This window comes from Schistocerca cancellata, chromosome 6 (genome assembly GCF_023864275.1).
Source record: "Schistocerca cancellata isolate TAMUIC-IGC-003103 chromosome 6, iqSchCanc2.1, whole genome shotgun sequence".
NCBI lineage: Eukaryota > Metazoa > Arthropoda > Insecta > Orthoptera > Acrididae > Schistocerca > Schistocerca cancellata.
Window position 1 is genome coordinate 23,035,340 of NC_064631.1, and position 17,927 is coordinate 23,053,266.

Consider the following 17,927-nt stretch of genomic DNA (forward strand, 5'->3'; position numbering starts at 1 on the left):
TTCCTACTCCGAATTTTTCTTTTGTTTCCTTTACTGCTTGCTCAGTATACAGATTGAATAACATTGGGAATAGGCTACAACCCTGACTCACTCCCTTCCCAACCACTGCTTCGCTTTCATGCCCCTCGACTCTTAACTGCCATCTGGTTTCTGTACAAATCGTAAATAGCCTTTCGCTCCCTGTATATTACCCCTGCCACCTTCAGAATTTGAAAGAGAGTATTCCAGTTAACACTGTCAAAAGCTTTCTCTAAATCTACAAATGCTAGAAACATAGGTTTCTCTTTCCTTAATCTATGTTTTAAGATAAGTCGTAGGGTCAGTATTGCCTCACGTGTTCCAACATTTCTATGGAATCCAAAATGATCTTCCCCGAGGTCAGCTTCTACCAGTTTTTCCATTCGTCTGCAAAGAATTCGTGCTAGTATTTTGCAGCCATGGCTTATTAAACTGATAGTACTAGCAAAATAAAATGTCTATAAAATGCCACACTGTACAACATACTTGCGGCGAGACAGTTGTAATTACTGAAATCCATTTCCCATGGTCTCTGGCCTAACACACACACACACACACACACACACACACACACACACACACAGAGCCTGCGGGCAGATGGGAGAGACTACATCCGAAGAGCAGAGTCTGCATGTTAGTGCAAAGCGAATGGCTTCTGATCAGCAGGCCCAAACCATTACAGATTCTTGCTGAAATGGCCTGCAGTTTTGGCCCCTTCGCAAAAAATCCACTTGTGTAGACAGCTATTCATGAGACACCACACATGACCATCATCTGCAGTCGCTGCATCTACAATCTCTGAGAATCAGATCTAAACAAACTATCCTTGTAACTCCCTGCCTCTCATCAGCAGCTGCTTGGCTAGTGGCAAGAAGTGGTAGCAGCACTGACTGCAAGCTGAGGTGGTAGGAAGAGGAGAAGCAGTAGGCATGATAAGAGAAGGAAAACGGTCCCTTCTAAAGATCACATCAGTAGTATGGTAAAGCCTGATGAGGTGATGGAGAAGTGAAACAAAAAAATAATAAATACAGTAAACACAAAGACAGGTCAGTTTCTTATTCCTACTAGTTCTATATGCACGGAAAAAGTTTATACAACCCAAGACTTTACTTTTTAACTATTTTCTGATACGCTACCTTTTCAAGCACTGGAGTTGGAAAAGATATGACAACATTACTTACTCCCCAACTCTACAGCCCTTGAAGAGCCTTGGCCTGCATCACAATATCTTGCCATTCTCTCCGATCCATGGCTTTCCATATCCATCCTGTGACACCCAGCTTTTTCATGTCTTCTTCAACTCCTTCCACCCATTTCTTTCTGGGGCATCCCCTCTGCCGTCTACCTCCAGCTTTGCCATCAAAAATCCTCTTACATGCTCTGTCTTCTTCCATTCTGACCAAGTGCCCTGCCTACCGCAGTCTTCTTATTTTAGTGGTAGTGACAATGTCAGGTTCTTCAAAAAGGTGTTTTAGTTCTGCATTCGTACAAATGAGCCAACCTTCTTTATCATATATTGGGCCATATATTTTACTTAGCACCTTTCTTTCCCATATGCTAAGGATCCTTTCCTCATTTACAGTCATGGTCCACGTTTCGGCACCATACGTACAAACTGGTCTTATAATTTTTTTGTAAATGAGGATTTTGAATTTTTGTGGTAGAAGTCAACTCCCAAGCATGGGTAATGCAGCAAAGTAGCACCTGTTACCTGCTGCTATTCTGGCTTTCACCTCACTGCCAAAGTTATTTGTCTTCGTGATAGTCGACCCAAAGGACTTGAAGTTTCTCACCCTTTCAAACTCCGTCGGCTATCCTGAGATTTGGTAGGTTTTGTTGGTTGGTCACTGCCATATACTTGGTCTTTTTGACATTGACTGTCAGGCCAAGTTCCCTTGCACCTTTCTCCAGTTGTTGATAGGCTTCGCCTAGCACAGCAGAGTTTCGTGCGAGTAATGCCACATCGTCTGCATAGGCTAGGTACTGCAGTGAACGATTTAAGAAGGTTCCTCCTTTATTTAACTCTATCTGACTTACGACTTTTTATAAGCAAAGGTTGAATAGCAATGAGGAGATATTGTCACCCTGTTTAAGTCCCTTCTTCACTTGCACTTCTCTGGAGATTTTGCTCTGTATTTTTACTTTACAGTTGGTTTCGCTGAGGGTCATCATAGAAAGTTTAATGAGCTTCTTAGGTATTCCAGCCTCTTACATTACATTTCGCAATGCCACTCTTGAGATGCTATCACAGGCTTGTTTAAAGTCAATATAAAGCTGTTGTATGTTAATTTGATGTTTATAACGTTTTTAAAGTAGTATGCGCAATGTGAATATCTGGTCAGTTGTTGACCTATTTCTTCTAAAGCCACTCTGATAATCTCCAACTCTCTTCCACATATGGAGTAAACCTGCTGGTTAGAATCTTGGAGAAAACTTTATATGTAGTATTTAGTAGGGAGATTCCTAGATAGTTCTGGCAGTTTAATTTATCTCCTTTTTTATGTATGGGGCACATTATAGCTGTTTTCTACTCATTTGGCATGCTCTCCTCTTGCCAGATATTCAGTATTATTTTATGAATTGTTTTCCACAGTGTTTCCCCACCATATTTGAGAAGTTCAGCCTGGATTTGATCTTCTCCAGGCACCTTATTGTTTTTTAAGGTCTTAATGGTTTGCATCACTTCCCCCAGTGTAGGTTCTGGTGTTAAAACCTCTGGTCCATAGTAAGTTAGTTCCACCAGTTCCTCTCGTTCTAACCTTTCTACTTTTGGGTTCAGTAACTCTTTGAAGTATTCTGCCCACCTGTCAAGTATTTTATTACTCTTCCCTATCAAATCTCCTTCTTTATTCCTACACATATTTGTTCTGGCTTGGAACCCGATCTTTCCTTCTTTAATATTTTGGTACATTTCACAACTTTGCTTCTTTTCCCCTACCTGTTCAATTTCTTCCAGTTTTTTTCTTTTCTAGTGCTCTTTTTTTCTGTCTGCAGACCCTCTTCACTACATGGCGCTTTTAATTAAATTCATTCAGATTTACTCAAGTTCTTCTCTGCAATAATTTCATTTGCGCTATATTATGTTCCTCAATTCTACTCATACATTCCTCGTCAAACCAATCTTCCTTCCTTTGAGCCTGTTCATGTCCTAAAATCTCTCCAGCTGCCTAGAGGATTGCAGTCTTACATCATTTCCACATTACTTCTAAATGTTCATTTGATGTGTCGGTCTCATTCTTAATCCCCTCTTCTATTTTCGTCTGATATGCTCTCCGCATTTCTTCGAACTTCAGTTTCTTAATGTCAAACCTCTTTCTGTGGCCTTTCTGTTTACTCAGTAGTGAGATCCTTTGTCTATATTTAATAATCACTAGATAGTGGTCTGAATTGCAGTCAGCTCCACGTTGGTTCCTAACATCCATTATGTCCGATCCGCGTCTCCGATCAATCAATATATGGTCTATCTGATTTCTGATTCACCCATCAGGTGAAATCCATGTTTTTTGTGTATTTTTTGTGTGGGAAACATGTACTGCCGACAGTCATGTTTTTGCTTATAACAAAATCTACAGTCTTAAGTCCATTGTAGTTTGATATTTCATGGAGGCTATGTCTTCCTATAGTTGGCTCAAAGGCCTCTTCTTTTCCTATTTTTGCATTCAGGTCTCCGATTAATATCTTGACATGTTTGGGAGCCTGATCATGCAGTTGTTCTACCTTGCTATAAAACTCATCCTTTTGTTGTTCATTTGCCTACTCAGTGGCTGCATGTACAGTCATCATTGTAATGTTGAAAAATTTTCCCCTTAATCTTAATATGGACATCCGTTCAGTGATCGGTTCGAAGCACATCACCGCATGTTTCAGTTCTTTGGCGACCACAAAACCTGTTCCAAAGGTATTCATCCTCCCGCCACTATAGAAGGTAGTAAAATTTCCTGCATCCATTATGTCACTCCCCTTCCATCTAATTTCCTGGAGAGCCAATATTTTTATACTGTAGTTGTTTACTTGCGTTAGCAGCCGACGTAGGGCTCCAGCTTGGTATAGGCTCCGCACATTCCATGTTCGTATGTACATATCTCATATCCTTTTTTTTTTTTTATGTTTGCTGGGGTCGTCATCAAAATATCTGTCCGGCTTATTCCTTTGCTAGCATTTGCAACAATTGATGTTTTACAGGGGGTGATTGTTAATCTTCTGCGGGAGTTGGCCCTTACAGCTCGCAGGGCGGCTGGCTCCATGTTCAGGGGAGCATCCTTAGCCTTTGTAGATCCCTCTACTAACTGCAAGGCAGCCGGTGATTTGTATCGAGTTTACTCCCTTAGGGAGACTGGTTTCACCATGCCTATGTTAAGAATGATAAGGGAAAGGGATAGGCTTAGGATAGGATATGACAACATTACATGCCGTTAAAACTTAGCACATGCTCTACTGAGACAAAAAAAGAAAAATAATGAATCAGCATACTTACTTGTAGGACGGCAGAGCACATCCTAGAATAACCAAGGTCATACCAATTGACCCTGCGAAGGCCAATGAAACCAACCTAGAAAAGACAAGTACAATATAAAACATATACAATGAATATTAATATAATGTACAACTCCAACTTTCAAACACAAAAAGCTTTTCTTCCTTCCTATGAAAAAGGCTAAAAATCTGCTGCTTTATCTACAAGCTGGCAACTGTCTATTCAAATATTCGTATATCACAGAATATTAGAGGAGGAACGTTATTTTCTTACACGATATCTCCTCCTCGGAGAGCTTAAATTTTACTAAATCACATTTACTTCTTTCAGAATTATTTCAAAAATGTAGAGAGAGGGGTCACATGTAATACGCACTACTTCTGTGAGAAAAGCATATTTAGTAGCAAAATTGCTCACTGCACATTACAAACTAAATATGAATTCTCATTAACTCTAGTTACAGGTGTTACAGCAAATCTGGAACAAAGTTCTCTTTTCACTTCATTTTCAGTGACATGATTTCAAATTTCTTGAAAATAAACTGTCAACACATGAAAATAGTGCATTGGTTCAGAAGTTGAATCTAGAGCATTGTATTTTACAGTGAATAATCATACTGACCGTGCTATCTAAACACACCTCACAGCCTACCTGAAACCTTACACCTGACAGCAGCCCCTCCAATTTCCCAGATCTTTCAAAATCGTTTGCCACCCAGTAAATGGAATTTCAGGACCTCACTGAAAAGTTAGATGAAGCCTAAAAACATAAAAAGATCCACAAGTGTTCAAAATATGAAGTAATCTTAATTAGACATGTCCCTGATTGTAATTATTTTGCACACTGAAACAAGGCTTAATTGAGAAAGAAAAAATACTTAAGATTCCAAAAAAATTACAGTGCATATCCTTTGGCCTATAAAAACAGTTAAAAAATGTGCAGCCTACCTAGTGCATATTAATAAATTGCACAAAGAAGGAATTAGCAAGCCAGTCTGACAAACCCAGAGGATTCAGTCTCGCCATTAGCTAACGTAATGGCAGGGCCTCATATTATATAATACCTAGCCTATTATTGCTCTTATGTGGCCACATGAAAAAAGCTCACAATATGATTATTTGAACTGACAAACATTTCTTCAGCGTCATTCTCAGACATTTCTGCTTAAACTCAACAGGTACCTCAACATTAGCGTGATGAAATGCAGCACGACAGTACATTGTGAAAGCTATCATTTTGTTAACCCAAATCCTAGAAAGTAACTATCAGCCTCCACAGAGGAAGGGTATCTGATTAGTTTTACTGCAAAGGCGGGTGCGGAGGAGCTAGGGGCGCTGTGAAATAAAACAAAAAGGTAACCAAAATGAAGGCAGTCTGTTCAAAAGTGCATATCTTTGCACTTCTGTGAAATCAAAATTTGCTGCTAATTAACAGCATCTCGTTATCAACTACAAGACAGTACCACTGATCCACAGTGGCCCTCCTGAGGTTGTCCAGCAAGTGAGGGTTGTTACTGTGATGAGACATTGCAAGTTTCAATAGACGCCAAGCATGCCAGATTGGGATCAGGGCATCACATAAAGCAAGCCATTCCATTTGGCTGATTGCCACCTCTTGGAAGAAAAGAGTGTTTCATAAGGTAGGCATGCTGTACTCTTGCATTATCATCTTGAAGAATGAATGCATCAATGAAACATTGCCAGTAGAGCAGGGCAATGGGATGGGGGATACTATCCCAATACTACATAACAGTCAAATTTTACGCTGTACAATGATGAGAGGTGTCAAACATCCGACCACGATACTGGACCAAATACGAAATATGCACCTCCCACGTGAACCCACGGGATTGTGTGCCTAAGATTTGTATTAGTACCTGGTCACCTCCATACCTATGATGATCATCAGGTGTCAGATAAAGTCTCCCTTCATTGGTGAATAGAATGCGATGCCACTGACCCTATAGAGTTGGACAACACAGTGGAGTATCCTCACCTAACACTACACAGCTGTCAAAGTACCTTGTATAGTGATAAGAGGCGCTTAACATCCATACATAATACTGGCCCAAATACAACACAATGTTAATATAGCAAAACCTTGTATCTCGAAAAAACAGATTTTACAGGAAACTAAAATAACTTTCTAATACATACAGTTTTTAATTGATACTAGCCATACTACTTTATAGTATAGCTAGTATCAATTAAAAACTGTATGTATTAGAAAGTTATTTTAGTTTCCTGTAAAATCTATATTTTTGAGATACAAGATTTTACTATTAACAATGTGTTGTATTTGGATCAGTATTATGTATGAATGTTAAGTGCCTCTTATCGCTATACAAGGTACTTTGACAGCTGTGTGAGATGTTGAGTCATAAACTAAAGTAACAATATCTGCTGCTCATATTATTCGGCGATTTTATGGTATTTTGAAAGTTTTCAGTACACAACAAGACATTAGTTTTGGCACTCAAATAGATTTTAACTGAGCATGAAACAAATTTAATTTGAATTTAAAGCCTTTTCACACAAAAATAAAAGTTGTAGAGAAGTTATTTATCTTTTCCTCGCAATTTGTTTGATATTATTTCTAAAGAATACATTCTTAAAAAGGATGATAGTCTCTTACAATAGTTGGTTTCATAGAGATCTGTGCAGAAATTCCAACTGGTACTGTGTATGGATTTTCTAGATACACAGTGATATACTGGGGCATCATGAAAGTAATTTCCAATCCTCTTCAAAACCCAGTTTATTTTCAATAGCCACAGAATGGATTATATCTGAGCTGATATGTCTGTAATGCATGAATCTGCTACTTTATTCCTCAGACAAACTTGTTTGTGCCATGCAATGCCACCTCAGACACCTCTGGGCAGATGAAATTCATGTTTGAGCATTTGGCACCATTACACAGATGTCTTTGAAAAAGTCATGTCATAAGCAATTCATTTTACACTGGACACTTTTTGTCACATCTTGCTTCCTTTATCACATCAATATACACTGCCTGACAAAACTAGTAAAATGCCAAGAAGACATGGTCAGATGTCAATGTAACTTCCCACATGTACACAGCATCAGGCAAGTAAATGATTAGAATTGCAATTCCTTGTGACCAGTAGAACGGCCAATGGAGGGCATTTGCGTTGTTCGTGTTTAGTGTTGTGAGCAGGCTTGGTAGGGAGATGCTACATACTAGTGAGAGAAAATGTTATCTTCATCTGGCAGAGTTTGAAACGGGCGTTGTTTTGGGTCTCCATGTGGTCGGCTTATCAAATCATGCAATATCCACATTTGTGGGGCATTTGGATGTGACAGTGGCCTGACGTTGGATTGTATGTGAACACGAAGGCAGGAATACTCATCGACAAGGCTCCAGTCAACCACATTTGACCACCACAAAGAAGGATAGCCATACTGTGCACCAAGCACACTGTAATGTCTTCACATCTGCACCTGTCTTGTGGGAAGAAGTAATGGAATCCCTGCAACTTTCTATGTCATTTGCATCTTGGTTGAAGACTAACAGCAGCTAGACTAGGGAATTACCATCTTGTGTGTTGGCTGCATTTAACGCCACAACACAAATGGTTGCAATTGGAGTGGTACTGTGACTGGCAACCCTGAAGCATTGATGAATGGCATCACACTGTGTTCAACAATGAATCGTGGTTTTTCGCAACTCTGGATGACCATTGTCTGAGTGTGTGGCGTGACCCGAAAACAGATCCCATTCTTCCAACATTTTGTAGAGAGACAGTGATGTCACTCCTGGCATCATAGTATGGGAAGCTAGGGAGCTGTCTTCAGTTCATGGCTGGTGTTCACTGAGGAAACACTGATGCCACAACAGAACATTACAGACGTCTTGCATCCTCATGTTTCACTTATGAAACAGTATCATGGTTCCATTTTTGAACAGGACAAAGCTTGTCACACGTGGTATGTGCTGCTATGAACTATCTGTATGATCTTGAGGTACTCCCATGGCCAGCAAGATCTCCAGTTCTGTCACTTACACAACATGTGGGATCAGCTCGGATGTCAATTTGGTCCCAGTGCCAGTATCTAGGATATCGAGAGCCAGTTACAATAGTTGTAGGGCGGCTTACTTCACTACAGGATACAACAGTTTTAAATGCCCTTTGAAGTGAAACAATGGCTGCACCCCAGCCAGAGGGGGTACAACATCATTCTGGCAAGTGGGTTTGTATTGCCAAGTTGTTTGTAAATTTGAATCTATTTTGTAATCACTGAAATAACAACATGTACCCTTTCAACCTGTGAACTTTTATTTCATTTCCTCCTCCCCTTGCAGATGTTTCACTTTTTTGTCAGACAGTGTAATCAGCTGGGGAACAAAAAATTATTACATTGCCACGATAATGAAAGAAGCCCCATAAATTTCCAAGCAAAAACATTCTTCTGAGGTACAAAGTTTCACACCTCCAGATTTGAATCTTAAAAGATGCGAGGTCTTGATACTTTGCTAGAGACTAGTTACACATACCTGCACTCAGCCACAGGAATTTTGTCTTGTGCAGGACACATTTCTTAGTGTGTAGAAACATTTAACTCAAAACTGACAATTACTGAGTTGTGAGGTTTCAATTATGATAAACACCTCCCAACTGAACCCATGGGACTGTACGCCTAAAATGTGTAGCAACCACCTCACTTTTCTATGACTATCAGGTAGTAGATAAAACCTCCCTTAACCAGTGAAGAGAATGTGATGCCATTGACCCTTCCACACCTAATAATGAACATCTACAGGCTTGATAGCACAAGCTCTTTTGCATGCTCATTATATTAGCTATGAGCCACAATTTGTAGGTAGTTATGGTCACCTAGTGGTGTTGATTGCAAGGAAACACTACTACACAGGTTATTTTTGTTATGAATCCACAACAGCAGTTGAATGGTCGTATTAAATTGCATGGCTCAAGGCATGTTGACAAACTGGCAGTGTACACAAGACATATTCAAGGTGGGAACTATGGAAATCATGAGGGCAATGGTGCAAATCCATCCATCCATCCATCTATCCATCCATCTATCCACCCATCCCTCCCTGAGGATGTGCTTAAGTGACCATAACATTGTCAGATAGAAAGTTCAGTTAAAATTTTGTGTGTGTGTGTGTGTGTGTGTATGTGTGTGTGTGTGTGTGTGTGTATACAGTGGAGTACGTTTTACTGCACTGTAAGGTAAACACACATTTAAAGTGTCTGCAGCTTCTATGTTACTTGCTGTTGTTGGTAATGGTTTGCATGATGAATGATACAAAGTAAAGACAACGAATCGTCAGTTGGATATGGTAGCCATTCTCAGTGATCATTTGTAATCTCCTATACTTTGTAAAAGAAGTTAGCTGGTATTGGTTTACTCACAGCAATTTAAACTCAGCTATTAGATCCCAAACCTAACCATAGCACCGGAAATTATGATGTATTCTGAAGAAGCTGCCAATTATTTGTGCCAGTCAAGATTACAAATTTAATTTCTGTTCATTTCACTTGCAGCAATTAAAGTCGTGCCATTAGGGCCCAACCTACACACCAAACACTGAAATTCCTACGTATTTGGAAAAATACAGCCAAATATTTGTGACAACCAAGACTGTTAGATTATCAATCACCTTTCTTTCGAGAACACTTAGCATGTACAACTCATATAATGTGTTTTACTTTTTGTAGAGTAGTGAAGGATTGTTCAATCATGCGTTTAGTTGCATGCAAAGCAAGGGCAATTAATAGAGTCTTTTCGATAGCAGGAAAACTGTACATTTATCAATAATATCAGAGACTAATAGATTTATAAGTATTTGTGTTCTCATTGACCAAAAATCACACCCCATTGTTGCTTGAGATAAGAAGTTGTCTATATTATAACATTTTTGACACACTCTGGCTCAGTAACAACTTAGTTTCACTTAGATGTAAATTATGAAGTACATATATCACTGCTTACTAAATGTGTAGTGAGTAGTTTTGATAAGAGAAATATTGGCAGCAATTCCGTGAACATTGTGATGTCAGATATGTTTAGAAAATTGTGATGTGAACATGATCAGTATTGTGATTTGACAAAACCTGTAAAGCGCAACTTACAATACTGGTAGCCACCTATACAGCCTACATCACCCGGAACATCAGTAGATGTGTGTTGGAAGTGGATGTTTTTACAAAAGAGAAAGGACTATAGGAGAACTCTCCAGAGAGTGTAAAGGTGACTGTTCTGCTCTCTTCCCGTGCTAGAGGTATAGCCCTATATCCTTTTCCCCAATGTCTGAATTACTTACAAACAGGGTCAGCTAACGGCTTGTGATGTGGTTACTCTTTAAAACATCAGCCAGAGAATTCTGCTAGGGCTTGCAAGGTACTGATGCTAACTGGATTAGCCTCATTTTGACTCAAAGTCTGGACCTGACAGAAACATTCCCTTTGCCGTTAAATAAACATAATACACTAAACTAACTCGCCAAGCTTCCTCACACAGACTACACTTCCCTCCAATAATATGAAATAGTGTAACATACTCTTGGATGTCTTCTAGTGATGAAGAATACAAAGCTGCTGTGAAATCAATCATTAAGGCTTAGCGCTGTGCACACAGTACATGCGGCATTCAGCGAAACCAAACAATGCTCCAGAAAGCACTGTGTGTAGCTAATGTTGACTGCGTTCAGAAGGCTGCAATTGGGAATTTGATTCTGCTGCAGTTGTCATACGCCTCGCTACAGTTGGAATACGCCTGATAGCCAACTTGACAACAATACTTCGAAGAAGCCAGTAAGGAAGTCTGTACATCTCACAAGCGCAGCTTTCTGTCTGTCTTCATTTGATCCACTGTATAGCAGTATGCTCATTATCACACAAGAGAGAACGGTTAACAAATGAATGAAGCCTGTGCTCCATAATCAAGTGTCTGGTGTTACACTTTTCTAAAAAGATGATAGTAATTGCAGTATTACTGTCACAGTAATCAGCCACACAATGCTACAACTGAATGAATGAGAGGTTTTGCAGCATCATGAGAAATCACTTCTAGAGGCCTATGAGAATTCTGTAATGAATAAAAACTGCGTACTATAGATTCCGAGGGGGTTTGGAGGGGGGAGGGGGGGATGCAGTGCCCCCTCTTGCGGACACACATGCCTCTCACTGATAGTTCAGAAAATTTTGTACATTCTGAAGTCTTGTAGTTGTATTAAGTTCAAACAATAAAACTTTAAAAAAAATAAAAGCGAAAAATGAAAACAAATGAATCTGTTTCACTCATATTCTGTACAATCTGTTATAATTTCGAGTTCCATTCCTTCAAAATGGGTAAACTTACAATGAGGAACTGACAATTCCCAGGGATATTCCAGATTAGGGCATATATAGAAATCCCATACAGCATCATTGTTGTCAATTTTAGTGAATAAATAATTTGACAAGTATAAATTTATGTTCTCATAGTACCTAGCCTCCCTGGTTAATCAATGTTGGCAGTTATGTTGTTTTGATGGCCCAGTTCTAACTTTAGTAACAGTAAATTACGCCAACACAATTTAAAGATCAACTTCACTATGGAACAGTATAGGATTCATTAAGTATATTGTCAACCACATCTTGAATATCCCTCAACGTTGTATGAATCGGAAGTTGCTGATATTTGCTCTTATGGAAAAGTAAGGTAGCTGGGAAACATGAAAGCAGTTGTGCTATGCTGCAAGCACCTCATTACTATTATGTTCATAATATGGTTAAACTGTTAGTCTTCTACTGACATTGATTTATCTGTAGCTCCTTCTCCATAGTCATGTGTGTTTTTGTTTATTTTCTAGTCTGTGTTCTATATCTGAGGACAAGTTGAGTTTTGATGCAGTTTTTTTCTCTGTCTGGAGAACAATTTAAGTCATATTTAATCAGTTTTAATTACATCATCACAGCAGAACTATTAAAAGGCACATACAATAGGGGTGATTTCACAGTTTACACCTACTAGCAGTATCAGTGCAGCAGCAGCACATCTAGCCTAGATATGGTGAATGTACTGGGTTAGATTGAAAGGCATATTTGTTAAGAGTTAGGTACAATCATTCAGAGTTGAGATTCTGTTATGAAGGGTGATTAATACCTGAAAATCAACTGGCACAACTTCAATGTAAATGTGTGAGCAAACTTCATATCTGTACTTCAGTAGGCCTAAACAAAGAGTAACCAGCAAACTGGACCTGACAAGTTCCCAGAATTCCAAAACATAAATGCAGTTTGCTTGACAGTTTACTGGAGGGTTTTCTTCTCACAGCTACTTGCTAAACACTCAAAGAAAGAGAGTAAGTACAGGGGAGCAGTGATAATTTTATAGAAAGTGAGATCAAAACTATTGAAAAGCAGAGAATGAAGGTAGGGACTGCGAGAGGCGTAGACGAGGGGGATAGTAGCAGTAGAGGGACAGATTACACTTTCATCAAAACTAACTTTGTGGCTGATGTTCAAGTGAGTCGAGTTGTAGGAGCCAGGCATCTGTCAATCACAGCTTTATGTCTGGCTTCATGTGCTCACTGTGTTGCCTATTGTTATGCAGGCTGTAAGACATGTAGTGTAATCTCCCTAATCATAACATAGCACAGGAGGGCATACTTATGTATATCAACAATGTATGCAGTAACTGGCTATGTTAACAATGCAGGAATACACATGTGGCAACAACTGCTGCGCACCACCATAAGTTCTGTTCTGACTGCTACTTTAGCTGATTTTTGCTGAATGTTGCCTTGGCCTGTACATTGTCTGTTTAATGTTGAATTTCCCTCTGTATTGAATCATTTATTAATCGCATAGAAAAGTCACTCTGATTTTAAACAGTTTTTTAGTAGCACATGAATATGAAAATGTGGGACGAAAAGTGTTAATAATAATTTCAAGTCTAGTTGTATCAGAATGCTTCTAATCTAAACTGACAAGCCCTCAGAATCCAAATGATAAGTACTACAAGTCATCTTGCTGTGACATCCTCTGAAAGTGACCTGTATCTTTCGAAGAACAGAGGGGTGTTACACCGCAGGTACTGTTGTGGTTTAACACACCTCTCTTCTTCGAAATAAATAGCTCACATTCAGAAGATGTCACAGTAAGGTGATCTGTAGTATTTATAATATGGATTAATCAGCTGATTAAGAACAGAAGCACTCTGGTACATCTGCACTTGCAATTTTAATTTACACTTTTCATCACACAGTTTCATAATCAGATGCCACTAAATAACTGTTCAAAAGTAAAGCAACTTTCCTGTGAGAATTTATACTGAATATGCTACAGAGATAGATTCACACAATAAAACAACAGTATGTCAGGCCCACACAATGGTCAGTGGAACAGAGGTCCAATAACAATCATAACGGAAATCACACTGGCACGCACATGTATCAGCATGTGGCATTTACCGACAACTCTGTTCCCACCAAAAACATAGGTCAATCAGGAAGTTACTTTAATCAGAGTACAGCATGAGGTATGTAAGCCCAAATATACAACTTTTGTTATGCAATCCAAGTAATTCCAGGTGTGAAATTTTGGTTATGAAATCCATGTCACACTATGTGCAAAATTTTTGTATGCAATCCAAGTCATTCAAGGGGGCAAAGAAAGACAAGCCTGTTGAACTGCTGATAGGTTGCTTGTATGGCATAGAACAAGTGCAGTGTTTCTAACACAGGACACAGACCTCTGTTTCCCAGATGGCTTAGGAATAGGAGGAGGAGGAGGAGGAGACAGACTGTGTCGAGAAGTTCAATACTGGGCAACCCCCTGATGCAGGAATATATCAGTGTTACAGCTGTCACTGGATTTATCAGGATAGCTCAGAAGTTACACAGTAAGAATCAGGCAAAGAAATTTCACACCACATGAGCTATTATCAGCAACATACAGGAAGTTTTCAGATCTTTAAATAGGATTAAAAAAAAATTACTGAAGAAAGAACACCAGACCGAGAGTAGAGCAAGAGCAATACGATTATAGTTGGCGTTTCACCAAATACAGTTTGTATGCTTTTGTTCAATTCTGAATTTGGTACAATTGCCTCCATTCTTGAGTACTTAAAAGTGGGTAGGACGGCCAGCAGGCCAACTTGGAGCAGGAGAGGCACCACAGAGCATTTAAATTTCCACTGTCTATACTTTCACAAATAAATTCATAAAACTTAGTCAGCATGACCAGGAAGGATTCAGGATTCACACTCATAGCAGTGGAAGGTCAAAAACATAACAAAATAATTTTTTTTTTATATGTGAAATTTCATCATCTTTTTCACTTACTATTGGCTGCATTTGTTGCTAAGGTACACTTTTCTTCACAAGTGAGAGAGATTCTTCGATGAATTTTGCACAGCATATAAACCATACTTACAGGTGTATGAAAACTCAATAATTTTCCAAATCTATTAAAAAGTGTGGTAAAAATTGAGATGAGAAAATTAACTATAAAATTTGAGTTTTTTTTTTCTACACAAAGTTCAAAATGTAACAGCTAATTCAATTTTTCATAAATTAAATAAATTCTAGAGTTTCATACATCTGTAAGTATGGTTTGTATGCTGTGCAAAATTCACCAAAGAATCTCTCTTACTTTTGAAGAAAAGTGTACCGACAGCAACAAATGCAGACAATAGTACGTGAAAAAAAAGATGAAATTTCACATGCAAAAAAATATATATATATATATTGTTATGTTTTTGAACTTCCTCTGCTATGAGTGTGAATCCTGAACCCTTCCTGGTCATTCTGACTAAGTTTTATGAATTTATTTGTAAAAGTATACACAGTGGAAATTTAAATGTCCCATGGTGCCTCTCCTGCTCCAAGTCAGCCTGTTTGACATCCTAGCCCCCTTGAACACATCTGCTAGTGTCTCTTTGTGTAATTGCAAGTTATTTAACACACACATTCCTGTCAGCATTCCTACACAAAGCACATTACATAATGACACAGCTCTCACTCTACACTCTTACCAGAAAATGGGCTAATGGAACACATTTGTAACATCTTTCTTTTGCTAATGGTAAATATTAAATTGAAGAACTTAACCAAGCAATTCTGATACCAGGCATGTAAATTAACTGTAACACAACTGAAATAGGCCTAATGTATAACCAATAAAATGAAAAACTGTAAGAATCAACAATCTGCTCAGAAAAGCAGTTGACAAATTTAAAAATTACAGTAAGACCCCAAAGTCAGGATTCTGTTTTTTACTATAAACTACATAGGCCTATTGAAATTCATTCCACTTGCAACTAATATGGAAAGATTTTTCTTGGATGATTCTGCAGAAGGAATCATTACTCTTTTTTAAGAGTAACTTTTAACTACAGGAGCAATACACACGCAAGCAAAGAAATTCCATTGATTCTCTCCAATGAATACTGGCTAACCAAACTTTTTCAGTAGGTTTTCATGGATTACTTAGTCATCTTACTCTGAATGAGAGCCAGTTCTTTTATTCCAGCAGGCTCTGAGATCAAACACAGGTGACCTTACACTATGTCACACTTTGAACCCTCCCCCCGTTTCAATCTGATTTGAATTCAACACATTCAGTGAACACACCAATATAACCTGCGAAGGTATTTAAATGATTTAAGCAATATTTTTCGTGTGCAAACACAATCTTCTGAATGAATTCAGATTTACTTTCTTTGCCTAACACCTACATTTATTTTACAATTATGTGTCGTGTGTGTGTATGCCAGCTTAGTCCCAAGTATCCAATTTACTAAAAAAACAGACTGGTATTGGAAAGCAAACGAAATAACATTACCGACACTCATTTCGAAATCCCTGTGTTACAGAAGTTTACATTCATACAAAATCGATTTAGACTTCGAGCTTCACTAGAGTACGAGACTGAAATGGGAAAAGGTACCCTGTTAACCACATAACTGTCTCTAATTAAAGCAATTCATGGTAATTCACTGGATACCTTAAACAATAATTATTTGACTTTATTCGTATATTGAAGTTAAATAGACTATTTGCTGCCATTATAAGCACGTTCTCTAAGTTATTATCAAGCTAACCTGAATGCAACATTAACCATCTGCTTCCAGCAAAATATTAACGGCAAGAATTTGTACACAAAACAAAGCTAGTACAAGCATATAAAATGTCAATAGTAAAATTGGCAGTACTTACGCTGTGTATCCATGGCAGCGTCACGAAACAATGAAACAGTAAAACGAATTAGTTACTGTCACACTTACACTTAGCAATGAAAAAGAAAACACAAAAGCACTGTATTAGGTAAAACGTCATTACAAATGGAGATAAACAACAACAAATGAATTAAACACTAACCGACATGATGAACACACTTATCACGAAGATTTGAAAATTTAATAGTTCTGTAGACTCGACTAGCATCAAACTTAAATTACTGTCACGTAATGATCAGCTCATTCTGATACTTATGTTCAATTTCACCAGCACGTACGGAAGGATCACAGGTATGTTATGTCTGACTTATACTTTACGTAATAAGCAAGTAACCAGATCACGGATTTTCAGCTCGTTCGCTTAAAATCAACTCTTCTTAATGCTAGCAACAACAAATTAAGATTCATTTTCATTTATAATTTCTATTATTATTGCTACTCACCTTTAATCCCCGCCATCTTCAAGTAGTGACAAGTGACAAACTGCTAAGAGTCATGCGACGAATCCACTACCACTCCTCTATAACCTGTCAAGCCTTGTTGTGTCACGGGCATTAACAGGTAGTCCTAATCCTGCAATTACGTAAACAAGTGTGGTTTCTCTGGAGTATCTTCCAGTACCGATGTAACCACGATCGAGCTATAAAAATACTATTTACTCACTAATATATCTTTAGCCGCTGATGGAACTGTGTATATATAACCTTTGTGAATTTGCGCGGGAGATTGAAATGTGGTACAGGGTATTCCAATCAGTCAGATCTCATGAACTTATGTACAGTAATAAAATACTATGGGAAGCCGTTAAGTTGTTTGTGTATTATATTTACTTTGTCAATTAAGAAACTGATCTTACCTTGCGAACGTACATAGACGACTCTCACCAAAGTACATCTACATGTGCTTTTGCAGGAATCCAGCCAGATACACTCAATTGCAAACAAGTTAAAGCATCCCAAGTGAGCGCCTTTTTAATGGACATGCCCTTATTGAATTAGGATGAAGTGAATGATGTCAAATTGGGAATTTAAATGTTAATGTGAAGTCCAGTAGTCAAATAAATTATGCAGGTGAGAAGTTCCAATCCCAGTTCAGCCATATAATTTAAGTTTTTTGTGGTTTCCTCAAACCATTTAAGGCAAATGGTAGGATGGTTACTTTCACAAGAACACAACCAATTTCCTCCCCATCATTATCCAGTCTGAACTTGTGTTACATCTCCA

General features: G+C 38.4%; 1 protein-coding gene across 4 annotated transcripts in view; it reads right to left on the minus strand.

Annotated features, from left to right (window-relative positions):
- Positions 1-16,746, minus strand: part of LOC126191120 (leptin receptor gene-related protein) — a 34,607-nt gene extending 17,861 nt beyond the window's left edge. For 2 of the 4 annotated variants that reach the window (XM_049931864.1, XM_049931863.1), the window contains exons 1-2: positions 16,570-16,604; positions 4,493-4,567 (exon numbers count right to left, since the gene is read on the minus strand). In XM_049931864.1, coding sequence (XP_049787821.1) covers positions 4,493-4,567; positions 16,570-16,589 — 95 coding nt within the window. In that variant the 5' untranslated portion in view covers positions 16,590-16,604. Of the gene's footprint in view, positions 1-4,492; positions 4,612-16,569; positions 16,605-16,684 lie in introns of those variants that run through there. The other 2 variants (XM_049931865.1, XM_049931862.1) reach the window with 2 other exon arrangements.
- Between the last annotated feature and the right edge of the window lie 1,181 nt (positions 16,747-17,927).